At 44.8% G+C, this 23,755-nt stretch overlaps 1 protein-coding gene across 4 annotated transcripts; it reads right to left on the reverse strand.

The window, feature by feature from the left end:
• Window positions 1-11,788: 11,788 nt before the first annotated feature.
• Window positions 11,789-15,720, reverse strand: LOC124700086. 4 transcript variants are annotated; one of them, XR_007001622.1, is made up of 5 exons: window positions 15,439-15,720; window positions 12,982-15,220; window positions 12,806-12,842; window positions 12,657-12,722; window positions 11,793-11,988 (listed from the first exon to the last, which is right to left on the reverse strand). XR_007001622.1 is itself a non-coding variant. In XM_047232274.1 (2 exons), exons 1-2 carry the CDS (start codon window positions 15,694-15,696, stop codon window positions 13,682-13,684), a joined length of 1,797 nt encoding a protein of 598 aa, XP_047088230.1. In that variant the 5' UTR covers window positions 15,697-15,720; the 3' UTR covers window positions 11,789-13,681. The 4 variants fall into 4 exon arrangements, 1 of the variants encoding a protein (XP_047088230.1); XR_007001620.1 differs by having other exon boundaries at window positions 11,789-12,842; XR_007001621.1 differs by having other exon boundaries at window positions 11,792-11,988; window positions 12,657-15,220.
• Between the last annotated feature and the right edge of the window lie 8,035 nt (window positions 15,721-23,755).

A 23,755-nucleotide genomic window follows, 5' to 3' on the forward strand; every position in this document is an offset into this window, starting at 1 on the left:
GAGAAAAAAGCAAGGATTCGTGTCCCACCCAGCCTCTTGCTCGCCGCGCCGGGGCTCCGTGGCTCCGACGCTGCCGCCGCCATCCCGTCGGAGACGCGTGCGCAGCACACGCACCGGAGCTACCCGAGCCCGAGCTGGGCAAGGGGATGGCGAAGTTCGCTAGGGCGCGGCCGGACGCGGCGGCCGCTCGCGGGAAGGAGAAGTTCGAGGCGGCGGCCGGAGGGCAGTCTCCACAGGAGAGTAGACGGCCTGGCGTGCGAGAGGGATGGAAGCGAGCAACTGGCGTGTTGAGACAGTCAGAGATCAGAGGTTGATGGCCATGGCCTCGTGAGAGTGGCGGCGCTTGAGGGAAATCGAGCGATGCCCGTCATGTGGCGCTAGGGTTGGGTACAGGCAGTGGTCGACTTGGGCCAGTCCAGCTACGTTAGCTGGGCTTTTTTCCTTCTTACCTTTCTTTCTCTACAGAATTTTCCAGGGATTTGGAGAACGCGGGGCACCAAAGTGGAGCCTGTCTTTTCTGTGGTGTGAACAGATAAAAGTTGGACATGATAAAGTTGTCTTAAAAACGCGCTGAAGATTAATTGTCAACAATTTTAAGTGTTCGGATATGGCAAAGAGAAATAAGTTTCATGGAAAAATTATTCAACACCAGGCAATATAACAGGTAAAGAGAAGCTGACGCCTAAGAAATTTTTCTTCAAGATGAAAAGCTCACTGGTGCTACTAAAAAAGAGATGCCCAAAATAGATGCTCGTGATTAATGGAGGAGACACAGATGGGGTGGAGAATTAGCGATAGATGTTGCACAGAACAAATAGAGATGCAAATAATTAACTTATTTGACTTGCTAGGTACAACTTTCATGTACTATACGTATGATGGAAATACATTTTCTATTTATTTTCTGGTAGTTTGCAAATTCAGTCATGCAGTAAATTAAGTTTGAGATTTATGTAGTCCATCAAAATATAAACATAATTGTCGTGACAAAAGAAATGTCGGTGGGTCCCCAAGGTGGACGATGGGGAGGCACTGGTTAGTAGGTGAGGCTCGATAAATATCAACCAGTAGCAACTCAAGGACATATTCGCTATTAATAACAAATATATTAGTTTTACTTAAATATATAGGCTTAACATTTGGTCTAGCTGTAGCAACGCATGGCCCTACGGATTTACAAACTTATACTCCTACATAAACCGGTCAGATCGTCCCTTCGGGGATATCCGGTAAACTGGTCAGATCTCCACTCATCGTTGTCTCCCCTCGATCTCCGTTGGCGATGCATCAGCGCCAAGCAAAGACTTCAGGGGACAAAGTGCTAGAGATGGATAGCTGACCAGAATCTATTGCCGCCACCCACAGGATCCACTTTGCCGGCTCGGCATCGTTCGTGTTCCTCTCCCGGTGCAACGCACGGGCACTTTTGCTAGTAGTACTAATCCATCGAGGGTAAAATCAGCATCACGCTCAAAACACTAGCAACGATTATGGACTCTTCCATCTACTTTATTGACCAAAATTTGTGAAGAACGTCATAATTAGAGAATCAAGAATAATGATAGATTGTAGCATTTTCCCAGTGTTTAGTTGCTTGTATGTGTACCTTTATTATTGTCATGTTTATGAATATAAGTAATGTATGCCTACGGGTCTAAATTGTTCAAAAAAAAGTCAAGAGATACGAACCGGTGGCTAGGTAGTGCTCATACTTCCTGAACCTGTGGCTAGGCAGTGCTGATATTTTCTGGCCCGCCTAAGCTCGAGACTCAGTTCTGGCAGCTCGGTGTGAGTTTTAGACTTAGTTCTTGCATCTCAGTGCATATGCACCAAATGTTCTACTCCCATGACAATAAAAGGTTCTCATTAAAAAGGCTCTCATTAGTGATACTTCTAAAAGGTACTGTAAAAAAACAGTCTCAAACTACTGTCGTGACAATCCCATGTTAGAGCATGTCTAACAGGCCCCGTATTTTTTCGCCCCTTAAAACGTGAGTAGAGGGCCCTGTATTCGTTTTTCACCGGCCAAAAACGCGTCCAATCTAGCAGAACCTGTAAACTCACCCTGTAAAATGGAATATTCCCAAAATATGCCGAATCGAAAAAAAAACTCCCCTCATCTTCTTCCTCTAGCCAACTCCCGGCCCGCCACCGTGCTCCCCCGCCCGGCCATGGCCGCCCCGCCCCGGCCGCCCTCTCTCGCCCCGCTCCGGCCCCCGGCCGCGCCGCCCGGCCGCCCTCGCCCGCCCCCGCTCCGGCCCCCGGCCGCCCTCGCCCCGCCTGCCCCGCCCCGCTCCGCTCCGGCCATGGCCGCCCTCGCCCGCCCCGCCCTCGCCCCGCTCCGCTCCGGCCATGGCCGCCCCGCCCCCGTCCGCCCTCGCCCCGCCCCCGCCCGGCCCCGGCCGCCCTCGCCCGCTCCCGACCGCGCCGCCTCGCCCGGCCATGGCGCGCCGCCCCCGGCCGCCCTCGCCCCGCCTCGCTCCGGCCAGCCCCGCCCCGCTCCGGCCGTGCTCGCGCCGCCCCCGGCGGTGCTCGCCCAGCCTCGCCCCGGCTGCAGTTCGCCGGAATTTAGCCGGATTCCGGCGAGGCAAATCGCGAAACGGTTAGATTTTCTGAAATTTCAGCCCGCCACGAGTGGGGGGTTGGTCCTGTATTTGCTCTCCCACCCCGTACAAGTAAGGGGCGAAGTCCCGCCCCGTAATCGAAAACAGCAAAAATCGAAGCGGGGGCCGTTTTTACGGGGTCTGCTAGATGGCCGGGTAGAGCTCAAACCCGTATTCTGGCAGTTATTATACGGGTTTGCCCCTTTTACGGGGTCTGTTAGACCTGCTCTTACAGTTTTCATCTCACGGATCCCAGTATTATTTTATTATTTGGTCATCAAAATATGAGAAATTTGACTCCTGCTTTTAGAACGTTGTGTATTTTTAATAGGTAGAAGTAGCTGTGCTTTAAATTTGGTGTCTTTCTTTGGTTCTACCAAGCCGGTACTTTTCATAATCTTAAATAATTTCTACAAAAACAAGCTAGTAGTTGATTATAGCCGGAAATCGTTCGAATTCCCAAAGTTTAGTTTAGTTATCTGATTCAGAATTTCCTTATACATGTGCTCATTCTATTTTTATTGCTGATTTTATTGGCCAGTTTTTTTTCTGATGACCCTCTGACATCTTCTTGTGTACTCACGTCGTTTTCTCTAGGCCTAATCATTCTCGCATCCAGAAAGTCGGAGATTGCTACTATCTTATGCACCCTTGCCGCCATGAAGAGAATTGGAGAAATATTGGCATATGATATCTTTATTTCCTTGTTGTGAAGCGTCACTATGGTGTCACTTATGTACCTTTTAAAAGCTTTGACATGAGTATTAGCCATGCTAAAATTGTTTTATTTTTTGAATAGTCATATCAAACCATGAAATATAGAAGAAAAACATAATGGGAGTAACTCTGCTCCTAGCCTTTTTTTTTTATGAATCCCTTCAAATATAGCTTGGTAGGTTAAGAAATATTATGAATATAATCTGGATTTTTTTTAGAAACACAATACAAACACAGACGCTCACATACACGCGCATATATACTCGTCCCTCCGGTTGACTGGGCCGGTGGATCAAATCTTGAAATTGACGAAGTCACCACGGGTGCATCGCTGTTGACGGGAACGTCCCCTTCCACTGAAAGAATATTTCACCTTTATGAGACACACAGATTAAATCCCGCCGTGTTACACGCACCTACCTCACCTGTACTTCCACGGATCAGCAAATGGTTCAACTCAAAACACCTCAAACACAAAAAAACCGGCCAATCCACGCCTCCTCACCCAAGACACTTGAAGACACTTGAGATAAAACACTCTGATCCACGGCTGCCGAACAAAGCCTAAGGTGGTTTGGAAGCGAATCCCCTGCCTGGCAATCGCTCGCTCGAGCGATCGGTTTCTATCGGCGCGGAGCGCTCGCGTGAAAGGGCGATTCAATTCCCTTTTTATCACGTAGTGTTTTAATTGCGTTCACACATGTTCACACTAACAGCTTGTATTACTACTTTGCAAGTTGCATGCATGCACATGCACAGAGCATCTCATGGATTTGCATTTAATGAGCCAACTTTTCAGCACTCTTTTCATAAGTTGTTGCATACATATATCATCTCACTCTTTTTCTTCATCACGAGGCAGACACTCAATTCTCTTTTTGCAATTCCTTTTTGGGTTTTATTTTTGTACGGTAATTCATATTTAATGGGGTCCTTTTGCAATTCCTTTTTTCGGGCCAGTGGTATTTAAGGGGGAAAATAACGGGTGGGAAGATCCACTTGCAACTCAAATGAACTACCACTTACTACTTAAATTAAGTACTGTTTTAAGTTGTAAGCTAACAAAAGTTGCTAAAATATTTCTAAATGAAATTTACTTTTTAGGGTTGCTAGGTATTTATATTTACCGTTGATAAATAACGGGCACCGGGTTGATAACTTGTAAACAAAAAAAGAGTCGCTACATATTTTAAATTAAATTAAATTTTTAGGGTTGATTTTTATTTATATTTTACCATTGATAAATAGCGGGTCACCGGGTTGATAGCTTGTAAACTAAAAGAGAGTCGCTAAAATATTCTAAATGAAATACTTTATAGGGTTATTATTTATTTATATTTACCGTTGATAAATAACAAGGCACCAGGTTGATAGCTTGTAAAATAAAAAAATGTTCGAAAAAATATTCTAAATGGAATATTTTATAGGGTTGATAGTTATTTATAATTACCATTGATAAATAACGGGGCATCGGATTGATAACTTGTAAACTAAAAAGAGTCGCCAAAATATTCGAAATAAAATTAGATTTTTAGGGTTGGTAGTTATTTATATTTACTGTTGATAAATAACAGGACACCGGGTTGATAGTTTCTAAATTAAAAAAAAATCGCTAAACTGTTTCAAATAAAATTAACTTTGGGTTGATAATTTTATACATGTTACCGTTGATCACTCAAGTACGGAGGGGTTGATTATTCAAACAGAGAGGATTGATAACTTTTAGCTCGAAAAAAAGTTTCTCGAAACATATCAATATGGGTGCTAGTTTTGAAGATCTCGTCGTGACGGATTTATTGGTGAAAGCGAATCTTAATTTGGAGTTGTCGTTTGAAAGTTAAAACGTTTTGAATTTTCAAATTTGGAAAAGATTCCGCTGACATCAGCAGATACGTCTATTTGTGCATGCATAACTTTTTCTCAATAGCCTACACCAGGTTGATAATTTTATACATTCACCGTTGATCACTCAAGTACGGAGGGGTTGATTATTCAGATAGAGAGGGTTGATAACTTTTAGCCCGAAAAAAAGTTTCTCGAAACATATCAACATGAGTGCTAGTTTTGAAGATCTCGTCGAGACGAATTTATTGGAGAAAGCGAATCTTAATTTAGAGTTATCGTTTGAAAGTTAAAACATTTTGAATTTACAAATTTGGAAAAGATTCCGCTGACATCAGCAGATTCGGCTATTTGTGCATGCATGCAGAACTTTCCCTCAATAGTCTGCACCAGGTTGATAATTTTATACATTCACCGTTGATCACTCAAGTACGGAGGGGTTGATTATTCGGATAGAGAGGGTTGATAACTTTTAGCCCGAAAAAAAGTTTCTCGAAACATATCAACATGGGTGCTAGTTTTGAAGATCTCGTCGAGACGAATTTATTGGTGAAAGCGAATCTTAATTTAGAGTTGTCGTTTGAAAGTTAAAACATTTTGAATTTACAAATTTGGAAAAGATTCCGCTTACATCAGCAGATTCGGCTATTTGTGTATGCATGCAGAACTTTCCCTCAATAGTCTGCACCAGGTTGATAATTTTATACATTCACCGTTGACCAATCAAGTACGGAGGGGTTGATTATTCAGATAGAGAGGGTTGATAACTTTTAGCCCGAAAAAAAGTTTCTCGAAACATATCAACATGGGTGCTAGTTTTGAAGATCTCGTCGAGACGGATTTATTGGTGAAAACAGATCTTAAATCGGAGTTATCATTTGTGAGATAAAACATTTTAAATTTTCAAATACGGATTTAGGGTTGCTAACACGGCTTTTCCTAATTGGACTATCGGAAACCGATCGCTCTCCTTAAACCGGGCGATCGAGCGCTAGCTAGGGCCGCCCGTTTGGAAGGTTACTGTTACAAATTCCAACGAGAAACTGTAGGTTACTGTTGCAAATTTCTATGCTTTTCTCCTCCCTGAAAATTCACTGTCCAAGCTATGACTATCACTATTAACTTGCTAACAATAATAGCAAACTGCAATCATTCGAGATATAACACACTCTGCCCACGGTCACGACTACATACAACTCCAACTCCGCTTCATTTGGATATTGTCGTGATATAGTACACTGCATTTTATATTTCCACTTCTCACCCGACATGCTCCGGCATGCAACGTAAGGGCATCTCCAGCGGCGTGACGCACCGTTTGTGTCCGGCGTGACCGGAAATACGTCTGCCACCACCTCCAGCGGGGCGACGCAAAGTGATCGGACCGTCCGCGGAGACGCAAACCTGGCCCAAATATGTGCATGGGATGCGTCTCTGGCGGACGCTCGGCGAACGCGGAAAGTGTCCGCTCGCGTCAAGCGGACGTTTCGTCGGGCCCGCCTGGCAGCGACCCTGCGTCGATGCGTCTTCTCCGCCAGTACTGGCAGCAAGGCGTCACTTCGGCAGTCTGCGGCCGCGTAAATGGCAATGCCTCGCGTGGCGCGCGGTCGTCGCCTACCTCTGCGCACGTAGTAATGGTGATGCCACGCGTGGCGCGGCCATCGCCCTGCCTCCGACCTATATATACAGGGACGCGAGCATCTCATCTCCTCCGCACTAAACCCTAGCCGCCGTTGCCGTCGCGCCGCTTCCTCTTAGCCTCCAGCAGATCCACCATGAGCAGCGCCGGACGCGGCCAGGGTGCCGCGCCTCCACCTCCACCTTCATCTCCCACTCCACCTCCTCCGGCCTCGAGCTCCTCCGAGGAGTTCGACTCCGAAGACAGCACGGGCGACCTCCTCGACCCGGTCAGGGATGCCAAGACCCTGGCTGAAGCGGAGAAGGAAGCACATGAGGAGCTGGCGGGCCACACGGCGTTGGACGCCGAGCTGGAACAGCGCAGGCTGGCGGCCGCCGCTGCAGCAGAGGACTCCGACTTGGAGATATCTTGGTCCTCCGATGACCCTGATGCGCCTATGCCGGAGGAGAGGGCGGCGGAGCAGAGGGCCATCGTCGAGTCTTTCGAGACGCTCAAGGACGACGCCACCAACGCGAGGCTGGAGCAGGCACTGAGCCAGGACGCGGCGGCGCACCGAGCCATAGCGGCCGCGCGGGAGGCGGCGGAGAAGCAGGCGACGGAGCGACGCAACGACGGTGCCGGTCCGTCAGGAAGCAAGTAGTCTAGGCCTATAGATCTAATTTGTATAGTTTTTATGTATTTTTATGTACTACTTTGAAAGTTTTTTAACTATATTGCAATTCAAAAAATAGGTCGCCCCGGTGGGAGCACACCCAGACGCAAATGGACGTGCGGACAAAATATGTCCGCGGGGCGAAGCAAACGGACGCTCGCGACCACTTTTGAGCGTCCGAAATACGTCGCGCTCTAAGAAACGTACTGAACTTTCCGCCTGAGAAATACCGATCACTACTAGTACAAAAGAAAGTACAAGCCCCACTACAACAGCTCCAGCTGTATTTCCCACAGGATGAACTGCAGGATGCCTTCTTAGCAGAGCCTGGTGCAGAGGTTCAAGAACCAGAAACACTCGGAACATTTCCAAGCTGGACAGAAGTGTCATTCACGGTATGTATGGAGTAAGGTCAAGGTTCACCGGAAGTTGCCTTTGTGGAACAACATCACGATGACTTCATGTGTCAGATTATCATATCAGTGCCTTATATCAGACTTGTTGCCACCATTTGATACGTTTCCAGCTCCGCAGGGACCATGTCCACAAAGGCTAGTGCACATCCAAGATCCAACTTATCAGTCTGCATCATAATTTACAGTGAGAAATATAGCCCCTTATAAGTACTAGGAAGCGTAGGCGCGGCGTGGTGTTAACCAATTTTGCTTGAGTACTTCATGTTACCTATTTTAGTTTGGAGTGTGATTCTGATAGGTGTAGAACATTTTACCTGAAGAATGACGGTGGAGATGTTTGGTAGAGGAGTTTCCTTTCTTTCTATAGAGGCTTTGATCGATGTGAGAGAACATAAGATAGGCATTCTGGTAGGTCTAGGTGCCTAAGTAGTTTCGCGGTGCTAGGCTTTGCTAGGGGATAATTGCCAGCACGTCCCAAGGTTGCTGCCACATGTCAAAGCAAGGCTAGGTTATCTAAACTTTTAGTGACAAAGAAAAATGAAGCATTACAGCTCATGTAGGAGTACCACATAGTGAAAAGATGTACCAGACAACCTATATCCTAGAACAGATTTGGCAATGGTTCATAGTTATGTGAGATTATACAAATTCAACATACACTGCTGCTGCACAACATAAGGAATTGTAACTCGATATGTATCACATGTAGTGATGCCAACCATTAGTGAAAGAGAGAAAACAAACTATCTAACCGATTACAACATTCCTGAGCCGCCAAAGGAGCTATAGTTCAGATTGTCTATCTAGCTGATGATATTGGGTGTCTAACCTTAGTACATCAGCTAGATGGACAAAAGATCTAAAAATAAAAAAAAGCTAGATGGACAAAAGCTCAGGCCTTTTCGTGGTAAAGTGAAAAAGATTGCTAGGGTGCACACAAACTTCTAGATTTGACCTCAGTTATTTCAGAAACATGTATTGCAGGAACCTGCAGGGTAATATCAACATACAGTGAATGCTCACTTGTCCCATCTTATTTTCAGGAAGGGAACATCAGGTATAGTATAACAATATATGGCACTACCAAAATACTTAGTCGATGCTCAGTTTTCTATAAGGTGCCATCTTGTGCAATCAAGTATACATTATAATTTTGAAGTTAGAAAAGGAATTTTGGTATATTCTCTCAATGCCGACATCCAAAACATGCTTAAACCCAACAACATGCTCTGTCACTGAATAATTTCGAATGGATACACGACCTGTTAACCAAATTGCAGCCTCAAAACCATATGTGAGCTAGAGCACATGCGTCAGGGCCACCGAGAACAGAGCCTGCTTGAGCCTCCTTGACGACGGCGCCAACCTTGAAGCCAAAGCGTCTGACTGTTGTCCCGCACACTGCTCGCAGCTTCCATGGTTTATCCGTGACACTCTCCTTGGGGCTACTGCATGGGCGGTGATCGAGGCAACACTGCGAGCTTCGGATTGAGATAGGGCCATATTAATAACCGGGTATTAATATTGGAATTTGCGCTAACTGCCCATTTCAGATGGGATGCACGTTATAAATAAGAAGCTCCTAGATATAAGAGGCTAATATGGATGCATAAACATGCAGTAAATGTTGCATTATTGCACATATAGTAAAAGAAGATAAAAGCTACTCAAGAACTTTTCTTCGTTTGCACCAACAGCATACAATAATAGCTTCAGATTCTGCCCATGGATGTAAAAGAGAGCATGTACCTTGAAATTATAAAAAGAACATGTACCTGAAATGGGACTTGCTCAGAGCCTCATCTTCAATTTGTGTACATAGCCAGAAGTAAGGGTCCTGACTTCATCCTGAAGTAAATAAATTAGTCAGCAGCACGAGCAGAATACCATACCTTTGGTTCACTTCTTTCAGATTTGCACGGCTAAACTGGAAAAATAAAAGATAAGCCAATATTCCAAAAATCAAGAATGAAACATCTTGTTACCCAGTTGATGAGTGTAACTTTGGGATAAGCCGATTTTACGATAATAATTGTTATTGACTGGCAGCTAAAGCTTTTCATCCTCAGAATGAGACATTACTTTCGTAAATATCCATTACTGCGAAAACCTGTAACTATGAATATTAACCTGTAATGAAAAAGAAGCACATGTCTTCCCATTTCTATGAACTTCGCAAGATGTGAAGTGCACAAATAAGCTAGATGTCTCTTCTCATCAGCAGATAGAATAGAAACTATTGTCTTCGCAAGATGTGAAGTGCACAAATAAGCTAGATGTCTCTTCTTATCAGCAGATAGAATAGAAACTATTGTCTGCTAAACAAACTGCATGGATGGAACTAAATGCTTGGATGCACATAAATTAATAACCCTTGAGAGAAAGATGAGTGATTTTGTACATTATGGGAGTCGATAGAGTGGTCATAGTACTGGAAACTGCAGGACATACCAATATTGCGTTGGCTGTAAATATCAGTACATTCCGGCTCCTGAAGAACACTCATTGGCTCGGGACATTCGAAATCGTTAACAGACACTCCAGTTTACAGACTAAACCCTGCATAACAATTGCTAACATGAAAAGCATTTCCATTTATTAACTGACATCAGAACTGAACCAGGACCTGGAGCATCCACTTGAAGAGATATTACATCTATACTTCAAAAAGCATGCGGAAACCTGAAGTATATGTGATACAAATGTTGCAAAAAACAACTCATGATTCTTCGAACCATTTTTTCTAGGCAGCCTAGAAAAACCCAAAGGTCACCCATAAATGAAAACTAAATAGAATAGAAATTGGATGAAGCTACTGTAAACACTGATGATATTAACAATTCATAAACCTAGTAAAAACTTCTACTCGATGTACTTCTATATTTTTTGCCAATTACATACAACATATTCTGATGATTTCTTATGAAAATCAGTGCATTTTAATTGCTTTATCATTATCCATGTTCCTGAGAGTAAACTAAGGTCACCATGTTATATCAAGTAACCCAAATGGTCACCAAAGGGGCTAATCTCTTGGTCAAATAACAATTTATGGATATAAATGATTTAGGAAAGTAGAAAGTACAAACCAATCCAATCTATACTCAAAAGTAAAATACAATCTATCAATCTGTACTCACCTTCCCAGTAGAAGTCTTGTTGACACTCGTTTTGCAATTCTCAATAAGGCGGACAACTTGAAGAACTCAACGGCACACTGCACGGACAGTTACATCCAGCCTCTTGTGTTGATGATGGCAGTAAACTCCCATCTCGTGCAGATGTTCTTGATGTCAAATAGGGTCAGCTAAAACACACACAAAATTAATTATCTCCAGATTTGCTAGTCCTAAATTAAGATAATGATAAGCCTTCTCTCAAGCATCACGTCTAATAGTTCGGAAGTGCTCTATGCCATGGTCGAAACACAACAATCAGATGAACAATACAACACAGAGAGGTAAAGGTAAGGTAATAATCTAAAAGGAGATAGCCGAGCAGAATACAGAGGAGTAATTAGAGGAAAGAGATCACGAAGGCAAGACAAAAAAAGGACTCAGGCGCCCCTGTACCAAGCGTTCACCGCGGCAGGATCCCCCGGTGCGCCTACCTTCGATGAAGTAGCAGCAGCCGCCTTCCCCACCGCCTCCACTGTAGAGGAGATCACCTGCCGGAGATAAGAGATGAAGCAGAAGTAGCTTCTCCCGGCGCCTCCACCGTATAGGAGGCAGGTGCCCCCACCGGCATCTTCGTGGATGCCTACCGCCACCATGGTCGGCCCCACAGCGCAGGCGGCGTGGGCCACGAGCAAGGTCGGCTGCGCTGGGTGACAAAATCGCAGGGCGGAGCTCGCGCGGCAGCCCGGCGGCGAAGTACGGTGCGGCGCGCAGCAGCCAGCATGGGCAAACAACCGGGGCCAGAGGTGATGCCCGGGCTGGTTGTGCGTATTGGGGAAGAAAGAGCTCGGTCGCGATCTCGAATTCTCGACCAGGGAAAGCTCCAAGGAGAGGCCGATGGAGGCGGAGATGGTGGGGAATAGTCCAAAGATGCTGGCTCATTGCCACGACCCAATCCAGAACTGTCTCGATTGCTCGGTGGTGGGGTCTACCACCGCTTTGACTGAACAAAATCAAACACGTGAAGTAAGGAAAGGAAACCGAAAGAGGCAGTTAATAATACATAGTCTAATACATCGCCCGACTCTCTAAAAATAAATGAAAAAATAATCGTTGGAGGCAAAGAAAAATAACGGAACACGTGTCGCTCAGGGAATGAAAGAAAACGGACGGAAATTATGCAATCTACAGTGGCCAAATCAATATCAGACGCCTAAACCGTTTAGCTTTTATATAGGGTATAATATTCAGAGAGAGACCATTCACGTAGTTACACAATACAACATTTTAACTTTCATCCTGCTACGTTTACATGGTTCGGCTTGGCTATTCTTTTGGGTTTGTTCTCACGGTGCACTACTGCCCAGGCCTGGCGCATCCCAACCAAATCAAATTGAACTGCTCCAAAATAATCAGACTGTAAGGAAGAATACTGTTAATGAAGTGGTACTGGTTTTGAGATACTAGTAGTGAACTGACAAGATAGATGAACCTCCAAATCCTACTAATAAAGTGCTCATTCATCAGAGCAGTCATATGAAATAATTTCAGACATGCATGTGCTCATCAAGCTCCATCTAAGAATACATTAAGAATCGGCAATATAAGTAGGAGTAGTAATATCGCTGCAGAACTAGTTACTAAGGTCAGAACACGAACCGGTCCACGCACCTTACAATGAATAAGGTGCTGCCTGGATTTCCTTCCAAAACCCTGGAATTCATTCATGAATTCATCCTGTATCAAAAGTTATTTGCCTTTTTTGCAATAACATCAGCACCTCGTTAATATATCAGGGAAACAATGTCCTACACATGTACCTGCACCTCGTCTGCAGAAAAAAATGGTATCCATCATCTGCAAGAGGCACATAGACAGTAAGTTGTCGTCACACCTTCACATTGATATCTGTAAACCATCTAATCACAAGTCATATAGCTTCAATAAGGACTGAGTATTTCCCAAATTTCCAGTTGACCAAAAACTGAATTTGTACCTCAATTTCGGTCATATTCAGACACATAATTGTCCATCACCGTCTCAGTCACAGATGTCCTGCACATCAGAACATATGCACAGTTCTAAGAAGAACACTGCAGCTAAGACCAGCCATGAAGCATATGCAGATCAAACAGTATCAAAGATCCATTATAGTTTGACCATTGCAAATAGATAGATAAATCACAGGAATAATTAGTATGACCGTTGAAATTCAAGGCTGCACATATTCCAAAGATACGAACAGCTCGAACACCACTGGATCATATAATTTTCACAAAAAAGTTATAACTTCTCAGTCGACATTCATAGTTGTTAGATGATGATCTTCTCATCCCTACTTATTTAAATCCAAATATTTCAATCAGATGGTTCTTAATGTCGACTTGTAGTTTTCTTGTGGTCGACTAAGATATAGCAAAACAATTTAAGAAATGATAAAACCCTTCAAACTCAGATAACATCATGAAAACACAGAACAATTTTCCTTAATTGTCTTTTCTTTTCATGAAAGCACAGCGCAAAAAATTAACGGCTAAGAAGATCCCTGATCAGCAGTCAACTGTCATATATACACTTCTGTAAATGGACATACTTTCACTTATATCACATCACAGAACAGTTTCATTTCAAACAACAAGGCAGGACTAGTACGCAATCTGTTATTTGGGCCAATCCATGGAATCCAGCCAGATGAGTCACCGTGAGGGCTTCCGCCTTTCACTTTTATTCGCACAGAGTTCCCTTATCTTGGAGGAGTTCTCGCTGGGTCGCTTGCTTCTCTTCCATTTGGTGTCCTTATACTCCTTGAATTTGGCCCGCTGCATAAACCAACTTGAATAATCCATATCTTCATCGCATTCAACAAAATCCACAAGATCATCCCACTCTGAAGAGTTTTGTTTGTATCCTGGAATGAGCTCGAAAATGGCTCTTCCGTCTCGAGATTTACACCTCTGAGGGGCGCCCAAACTGCTGTCACCTCCAACACGAAGTTTACGTAAATTGTTGAACTGTGACGCTATTGACTTTCTGGGGACAGAAACCTTCAAACTGTCCTCTTGGTGAATGGAAGGAGTTGCAGAATCTTTTGAAGCAATAAGAAACTGAAATGCACTCAGACTTCTCTCTTGATCAATCACAAGATTCATGGTCATCATCAGCATGATAATGCAACCTTTCCACAGAAAACCAAACCTCATTCTCAAACAAAAGACTAATAGACTAGCAAAATGAAAAAGCATCGACACCAAGGGCATTTCCCTGTCAACAGGCTTGTCAAACCTGCCAAACAAGTCATCTCTATGAAGTCCATTAGCTTCATATTGCCCAAGCAAGCGGATGGTTTCAGATATGCAAAGCACGGTGAATTTCTCATGTTGCATGCCATCTTCAACCCTCATTTTCCTAAGACAGTTAAGAATCTCTAGAAAAGAAGAACCCATTAGCCTAAGTACAGCAGCGAGGTAGATCACCTCCTCTGAAACTTTAGCATCCAATCCATGTGTCTCCTTCTGCTTAGCACAACCAAGGCTATTTAACACTATTCTCTTGACAATAATGACAGCTTCCTGCCTCAGTTGTTCGGGAAACATATGCTGGCTCTCTTCAATGAAGCTCACACAAATATCAAATGCATCCGTCTCTTTGAGGTGCAGGCCATCATCAGAGTGCGCCTTGCAGCAAGAAAGCAGCCTATCGATCTGACAGTTTAGTTTCTGATTAGTCGCGTCTGGGATGCAAGAGTTAGGAGGTCTCGTGTTGGCCCAGTAACTGAACGGGGTTTTCATGGCATTGTTTCTGTCGAAAACACCCAATGATGGCAAGCATATCAAATAAGCACTCATGGTATGCTGAAACACTTGCAAATGCAGGTCCAGATCCCCATTGGCAACACATCTGGCCGCAAGCAATACAAAATGAGCTTGTGCAATGACAGGCATAGAGAACGAATAGCTCCTTCGGACTAGGGAAAAAGCTGTAGCCAAGCCAAGTTCTGGGATGCGCTGCGTTGCCTTCTCCGACCAATCGAGTGCGCCCAAAAACTGCTCAGATCCCACCTCATCTTGCAAAGATGAAATGAAATGGTGGGACATGAGCTCCAGGTTGATTCGGAGCTCACACTGGCATGTTTTGGCCACGGTAGAGATCCTCGACCCTTTCTGTGTGGCATCATCATCGAGCATGGTGTAACTCCCCCTCAGCTGGTTGGCATCCGCAAGATTCTCAAATAACACCTGCAATACAGCAATAGCCCGAATGCCTAATCAAATTTCTGAAATCAACTTCCCCCTTCTTCATGGAAAAATGATCGCAAGCAACAATTTTTATTGGCCCATCTAAAAGTTTCAGCAAACTCGTCCCTGGACATTGCAGATTTTTCTTTTGGAAGAGGACATTGCAGCTTAATTGCGCCTAGGAAGGAACTAAGGATGCATGTGGGCAGGCAGGGTACCTCGAGGGCCGGGAGAAGGGAGGGGCCGGGGTCGCGGGAGAGGACGCTGTGGATGAAGGAGCGGAGATGGTCGGCGCATCTGGTGGCTAGGTCGAGGTCGGCGTGGTCCAGGCGGCGCAGCAACTGGAAGCAGCAGCTGAGGAGTCGCGGGAGATCGGCGGTAGGAGCAGAGGACGCGCTGGGCCCGTACTGAGAGAGCTTCGCGAAGGCGAGCAGCGCCAGGCGGCGGGCGCCCTCCAGCTCATCGGCGTCGGACATCGCCGGCGGAGCGGTAAACCCTAGGATTTGTGCCGCCGATGGATGGGACAGAAAAGCGGGGACCTTTTTTTCCTTCAAATTTTTCAGCGCTGGGTGCAGCGAGTATTGAGGAGGAGCGGGGAGGGGTGAGTTTTTATTTTCTTTTTTTTTAGATTGCGAAAAGTGCTTTTGGCTCCCGACCTCTAGTGCTCTCGCTTTTAAAAAAAAAAAATATTAGTTATTAAAAAATCTGAAAAATAATTCTGTAGATTGTTAGTGATACATCTCACAATCATGGAAAATCTAAATCCAAAATTCTTTTTACTTTGAGCCAGACAAAAATAACAAATCTGACATGTTTTTGTAGATTTGAAAATGACTACTTAGATCTCTATTTTTGTCTTTTTTGTGTAGCTTAAAATATAAAGTATTTGAAATTGATATTTTACATGTTTGTGGGATACATTATTGGCTATATGCAGATATGTTGTTCAGAATTTTTGAAACCCAAAAATATGATTTTTAATTTGTTTTAAAAACGAGATCACTGGTGCACATGTGTACCAAATCTCTATCCCACATTCCGGCTCATTTTTACCAGCCTGCCTCCAGAATATTATATGAGTTACAAATTAATTTCACAGCTTATCTACATATGAATTTATGTAGACTCATTTCAACGTGTAGGTACATCTATATCTAAAAAAATGTTACGACGATTAGTTTGGAACGGAGAATGGGAAGGAGGGAATGAGGGTGACTAGGTGAGGCCGCACTGGAGGTTGCCTCATGCTACCCTTAGATCTCACGCCATCGCGGGGAAAACAGAGGACGGTGGCACCCTTGTCGGAGCTTGATTGGGGCATAGTTAGAAGCTTCGGCATCTCCATGTCCAATCGATCACTGCATACTTCATCTTCCTCCCAGTTAAAGGAATAGGGCTAGGACACCCACATTGGACGCAGGGCCAACCCTAGGGGTGCTGGAGGGGTGGTCGACCCAAGCCCAGGAAAATTAGGTGCCCTCCCAGTCATGTGCTCTACATACGGCCGAGTATACACCTCAGAAAAAAATAAGGAAACTAGAGTTAACCGGTTGCGTTTCCGATTTGGCCTTTCTTGTTGTAAGGGTATTTTACCCTTATCCATTATTTTGGTATCTATGACACCGTGCTAGAGTATTTGGACTAATACATGTCTACAAGATGATGTTCAGGTATTAGCCAAAGAGGTATGATGGTGTAGCAATGGAACAAGAAGGCAACGGGAGACCCCCCCCCCCAATTCGACGAAAAATCAGCAAGTTTTTCAGAGCCTGGCCGGTCCCAGATCCGGTCGGACCGGCCCTGGCACCGGACAGCCCGGTCACCAACCGGACCCAGCACCGGTGCCATCCGGGCATGTTCCGATAAAGAAGGGCAAGCCCTCCGGTCGGCGTCCGGTCGCCGGCCCGGTTTTGGACTAGCCGCTCCGGTCCATGGCCCGGTCGGACCGGGCACCGGACCGAGCGGCCCGATGCTCGCAACCGGCCTTTGCGCTCGTGCCATCCGGGCGAGCATCCGAGTAACCTCGGACGCCTGCCCGGTCAAGACCCGGTCCCGGCTCCGGTTGAAAACCGGCCGGCCCGGTCCGTGGCCCGGTCCCGACCGGGCCGTGGACCGGCTCTGTCCGGCGCCAAATCCGGTCGACCGGATTCCTCGAGGAATCTGCTGATGTGGCAAGTGACCAACGGCCATATTTCGAAGAACACTATAAATAGGTCTTCTCCTACCTCTGAACAGTTAGGCACTACACTACAAGATGTTCTTGAGCTCTCTCTCTCTTACTCCATTGCTAGAAACACCAAAAGCCTCAGATCTACCTCCTCCTCCACTCAAACTCAAATCCCTCCGGGGAATCATTAGAGGAGGACCCGATCTACCGTTCTACCAAGCCAAATCTCATTCCCCCTTGTATTCATTGAGAAGCTTGCTTCCTAGGGTTCCTTGGAAACCCTAGGTAGGCAAGAGGAGTCCGGAAGCATCCGGGCCGTGGATTTGCTCCGGGCAAGATTGTGAAGGTTTGGAGGCTACCTCAAAGTCTACCACAAGTGAGTGAGCTATTCCTTCGTGGGATAGGCTCCGGAGAATAGGGTGAGCCTTCGTGGCGCGGGGAATCCTTCGTGGGACCTCCACTCCTCCAAACGTGACGTACCTTGTTGCAAAGCAAGGGAACACGGGAATACATCCTCGTCTCCGCGTGCTATCGGTTATCTCTAACCGAACTCCTTACTTGTGATTTAACTCGCCTGTGAGAGCCTTCGTGCTCGAGTTAGTTGTATCCTCATATAGGTTGCTTCACCTAGTTTGCATTAGGCTCACCTTTATATTCCGCAAAGCCAAATATTGCAAAGAAAGAATTAAAATCTGTAGAAACCTATTCACCCCCCCCCTCTAGGTTTACCATCTCTATACTTTCAATTGGTATCAGAGCCTGGACTCTTATTAAGGGCTTCACCGCCTTAAGAGTGAGATGGATAAACTCTTCGAGGGTCTAGATGACGACTCTAACCTTTCGGTTAAAGAGATGAAATCTAGATTCTTGGCATATGATGCCGAGAAGAAGAAAAAGGAGGATGAGCTACAAAACCAAATGACAGAAATGTCTTCCATGCTTAAGAAATTAACTAGTGGACCTCCTCCTAGTACGGCCTCGGCCTCTCTAGGGAATTTCCATGAAGTTAACCATGACTATTGATGGCGTGTAACTCACACGTTCGTTGGGAACCCCAAGAGGAAGGTATGATGCGCACAGCAGCAAGTTTTTCCTCAGAAAGAAACCAAGGTTTATCGAACCAGGAGGAGCCAAGAAGCACGTTGAAGGTTGATGGCGGCGGGATGTAATGCGGCGCAACACCAGAGATCCTGGCGCCAACGTGGAACCTGCACAACACAACCAAAGTACTTTGCCCCAACGAAACGGTGAGGTTGTCAATCTCACCGGCTTGCTGTAACAAAGGATTAACCGTATTGTGTGGAAGATGATTGTTTGCAGAGAAAACGAGTAAAACAAGTATTGCAGACAGATTTGTATTTCGAGTATTAAAGAATAGACCGGGGTCCACAGGTTCACTAGAGGTGTCTCTCCCATAAGATAAAAGCATGTTGGGTGAACAAATTACAGTTGGGCAATTGACAAATAGAGAGAGCATAACAATGCACATACATGTCATGATAAGTATAGTGAGATTTAATTGGGCATTACGACAAAGTACATAGACCGCCATCCAACCGCATCTATGCCTAAAAAGTCCACCTTCGAGGTTATCATCCGAACCCCTTCCAGTATTAAGTTGCAAAGCAACGGACAATTGCATTAAGTATGGTGCGTAATGTAATCAACAACTACATCCTCGGACATAGCATCAATGTTTTATCCCTAGTGGCAACAGACACAACACAACCTTAGAACTTTACATCATCGTCCCGGTGTCAATGCGGGCATGAACCCACTATCGAGCATAAATACTCCCTCTTGGAGTTAAGAGCAAAAACTTGGCCGAGCCTCTACTAATAACGGAGAGCATGCAAGATCATAAACAACACATATGTAATAACTTGATAATTAACATAACATGGTATTCTCTATCCATCGGATCCCGACAAACACAACATAGAGTATTACGGATAGATGATCTTGATCATGTTAGGCAGCTCACAAGATCCAACAATGAAGCACAATGAGGAGAAGACAACCATCTAGCTACCGCTATGGACCCATAGTCCAGGGGTGAATTACTCACTCATCACTCCGGAGGCGACCATGGCGGTGTAGAGTCCTCCGGAAGATGAATCCCCTCTCCGGCAGGGTGCCGGAGGAGATCTCCAGAATCCCCCGAGATGGGATTGGCGGCGGCGGCGTCTCTGGAAGGTTTTCCGTATCGTGGTTTTTTCGCCTCGGGGGTTTCGCGACGGAGGCTTTAAGTAGGCGGAAGGGCAGAGTCGGGGGGCTGACGAGGGGCCCACACCACAGGGCGGCGCGGGCCCCCTCCGGCCGCGCGGCCCTATGGTGGCGGCGCCTCGTCGCCCCACTTCGTATCCCTTTCGGTCTTCCGGAAGGTTCGTGGCAAAATAGGACCCCGGGTCTTGATTTCGTCCAATTCCGAGAATATTTCGTTACTAGGATTTCGAAACCAAAAACAGCAGAAAACGACAGAACGGCACTTCGGCATCTTGTTAATAGGTTAGTTCCAGAAAATGCACGAATATGACATAAAGTGTGCATAAAACATGTAGGTATCATCAATAATATGGCATGGAACATAAGAAATTATCGATACGTCGGAGGCGTATCAGCATCCCCAAGCTTAGTTCTTCTCGTCCCGAGCAGGTAAAATGATAACAAAGATAATTTCTGGAGTGACATGCCATCATAAACTTGATCATATTGTAAACATATGTAATGAATGCAGCGATCAAAACAATGGTAATGACATGAGTAAACAAGCTGAATCATAAAGCAATGACTTTTCATGAATAGCACTTTCAAGACAGGCATCAATAAGTCTTGCATAAAAGTTAACTCATAAAGCAATAATTTAAAGTAAAGACATTGAAGCAACACAAAGGAAGATTAAGTTTCAGCGGTTGCTTTCAACTTGTAACATGTATATCTCATGGATAATTGTCAACATAGAGTAATATAACAAGTGCAATATGCAAGTATGTAAGAATCAATGCACAGTTCACACAAGTGTTTGCTTCTTGAGGTGGAGAGAGATAGGTGAACTGACTCAACATAAAAGTAAAAGAATGGCCCTTCGCAGAGGAAAAGCATCGATTGCTATATTTGCGCTAGAGCTTCGGTTTTGAAAACATAAAGAGAGCATAAAAGTAAAATTTTGAGAGGTGTTTGTTGTTGTCAACGAATGGTAGTGGGCACTCTAACTACCTTATCAACCAGACTTTCAAGAGCGGCTCCCATGAAGGACGTTATCTCTACCGGCAAGGTAGATCATCCCTCTTCTCTTTTGTTTACACATGTACTTTAGTTTCATTATTTATGGATGACACTCCTCCCAACCTTTTGCTTACACAAGCCATGGCTAACCGAATCCTCGGGTGCCTTCCAACAATCACATACCATGAAGGAGTGTCTATTTGCAAAATTAAGTTGCTTACTAATGAATCAGAGCAAAACATGTGGAGAGAATTATTAATGCAAGTTAATTAATCGGGGCTGGGAACCCCATTGCCAGCTCTTTTTGCAAAATTACTGGATAAGCGGATGTGTGATACGTCTCCAACGTATCGATAATTTCTTGTGTTCCATGCCACATTATTGATGTTATCTACATGTTTTATGCACACTTTATATCATATTCGTGCATTTTCTGGAACTAACCTATTAACAAGATGCCGAAGTGCCGATTCTGTCGTTTCTGCTGTTTTTGGTTTCAGAAATCCTAGTAAAGAAATATTCTCGGAATTGGACGAAATAAAAGCCCGGAGGCCTATTTTCTCACGAAGCTTCCAGAAGTCCGAAGGAGAGACGAAGAGGGGCCACGGGGTGGCCAAACCCTAGGGCGGCGCGGCCCCACCCCCGGCCGCGCCGGCCCGTGGTTTGGGCCCCCTGTGCCGCCTCTTGACTTGCCCTTCCGCCTACAAATAGCCTCCGTGACGAAACCCCCGCACGCGAGAGCCACGATACGGAAAACATTACCGAGACGCCGTCGCCGCCGATCCCATCTCGGGGGATCCCGGAGATCGCCTCCGGCACCCTGCCGGAGAGGGGAATCATCTCCCGGAGGACTCTACACCGCCATGGTCGCCTCCGGAGTGATGAGTGAGTAGTCTACCCCTGGACTATGGGTCCATAGCGGTAGCTAGATGGTTGTCTTCTCCCCATTGTGCTATCATTGTCGGATCTTGTGAGCTGCCTATCATGATCAAGATCATCTATATGTAATTCTATATGTTGCGTTTGTTGGGATCCGATGAATAGAGAATACTTGTTATGTTGATTATCAAAGTTATGCTTATGTGTTGTTTATGATCTTGCATGCTCTCCGTTATTAGTAGATGCTCTGGCCAAGTAGATGCTTTTAACTCCAAGAGGGAGTACTTATGCTCGATAGTGGGTTCATGCTCGCATTGACACCAGGACAGTGACAGAAAGTTCTAAGGTTGTGTTGTGTTGTTGCCACTAGGGATAAAACATTGATGCTATGTCTAAGGATGTAGTTGTTGATTACATTACGCACCATACTTAATGCAATTGTCTGTTGTTTGCAACTTAATACTGGAGGGGGTTCGGATGATAACCTGAAGGTGGACTTTTTAGGCATAGATGGAGTTGGATGGCGGTCTATGTACTTTGTCGTAATGCCCAATTAAATCTCACTATACTCATCATGATATGTATGTGCATTGTCATGCTCTCTTTATTTGTCAATTGCCCAACTGTAATTTGTTCACCCAACATGCTGTTCGTCTTATGGGAGAGACACCTCTAGTGAACTGTGGACCCCGGTCCAATTCTCTTTCTTGAAATACAATCTACTTGCAATACTTGTTTCTACTGTTTTCTCTCGCAAACAATCATATTCCACACAATACGGTTAATCCTTTGTTACAGCAAGCCGGTGAGATTGACAACCTCACTGTTTCGTTGGGGCAAAGTAGCTTGGTTGTGTTGTGCAGGGTTCCACGTTGGCGCCGAATCTCCGGTGTTGCGCCGCACTACATCCCGTCGCCATCAACCTTCAACGTGCTTCTTGGCTCCTCCTGGTTCGATAAACCTTGGTTTCTTTCGAGGGAAAACTTGCTGCTGTGCGCATCATACCTTCCTCTTGGGGTTGCCCAACGAACGTGTGAAATACACGCCATCAAGCTCTTTTTTCGGCGCCGTTGCCGTGGAGATCAAGACACGCTGCAAGGGGAGTCTCCACTTCTCAATCTCTTTACTTTGTTTTTGTCTTGCTTTATTTTATTTACTACTTTGTTTGCTGCGCTAAATCAAAATACAAAAAAATTAGTTGCTAGTTTTACTTTATTTGCTATCTTGTTTGCTATATCGAAAACACAAAAAAATTAGTTACTTGCATTTACTTTATCTAGTTTGCTTTATTTACTATTGCTAAAATGGCCAACGCTGAAAATACTAAGTTGTGTGACTTCACAACCACAAATAATAATGATTTCTTATGCACACCTATTGCTCCACCTGCTACTACAACAGAATTCTTTGAAATTAAACCTGCTTTACTGAATCTTGTCATGAAAGATCAATTTTCTGGAATTAGTTCGATGATGCTGCTGCCCATCTTAATAATTTTGTTGAACTATGTGAAATGCAAAAATATAAAGATGTAGATGGTGATATTATTAAACTAAAATTGTTCCCTTTCTCATTAAGAGGAAGAGCTAAAGATTGGTTGCTATCTCTCGCCTAAGAATAGTATTGATTCATGGACTAAATGCAAGGATGCTTTTATTGGTAGATATTATCCCCCTGCTAAAATTATATCTTTGAGGAGTAGCATAATGAATTTTAAACAATTAGATACTGAACATGTTGCTCAAGCTTGGGAAAGAATGAAATCTCTGGTTAAAAATTGCCCAACCCATGGACTGACTACTTGGATGATCATCCAAACCTTCTATGCAGGACTAAATTTTTCTTCACGGAATTTATTGGATTCAGATGCTGGAGGTACCTTTATGTCCATCACTCTTGGTGAAGCAACAAGGCTTCTTGATAATATGATGATCAACTACTCTGAATGGCACACGGAAAGAGCTCCACAAGGTAAGAAGGTAAATTCTATTGAAGAATCCTCCTCCTTGAATGATAAGGTTGACGCACCACCCTTCGATAACACTTGAGTTACACTTTCGCGCCTAGCCGAAAGGCGTTAAAGAAAAGCGCTTATGGGAGACAACCCATGTTTTTACCTACAGTACTTTGTTTTTATTTTGTGTCTTGGAAGTTGTTTACTACTGTAGCAACCTCTCCTTATCTTAGTTTTGAGTTTTGTTGTGCCAAGTTAAGCCGTTGATAGAAAAGTAAGTACTAGATTTGGATTACTGCGCAGTTCCAGA

The sequence above is a fragment of the Lolium rigidum genome, chromosome 3 (genome assembly GCF_022539505.1).
Source record: "Lolium rigidum isolate FL_2022 chromosome 3, APGP_CSIRO_Lrig_0.1, whole genome shotgun sequence".
Classification (NCBI taxonomy): domain Eukaryota; kingdom Viridiplantae; phylum Streptophyta; class Magnoliopsida; order Poales; family Poaceae; genus Lolium; species Lolium rigidum.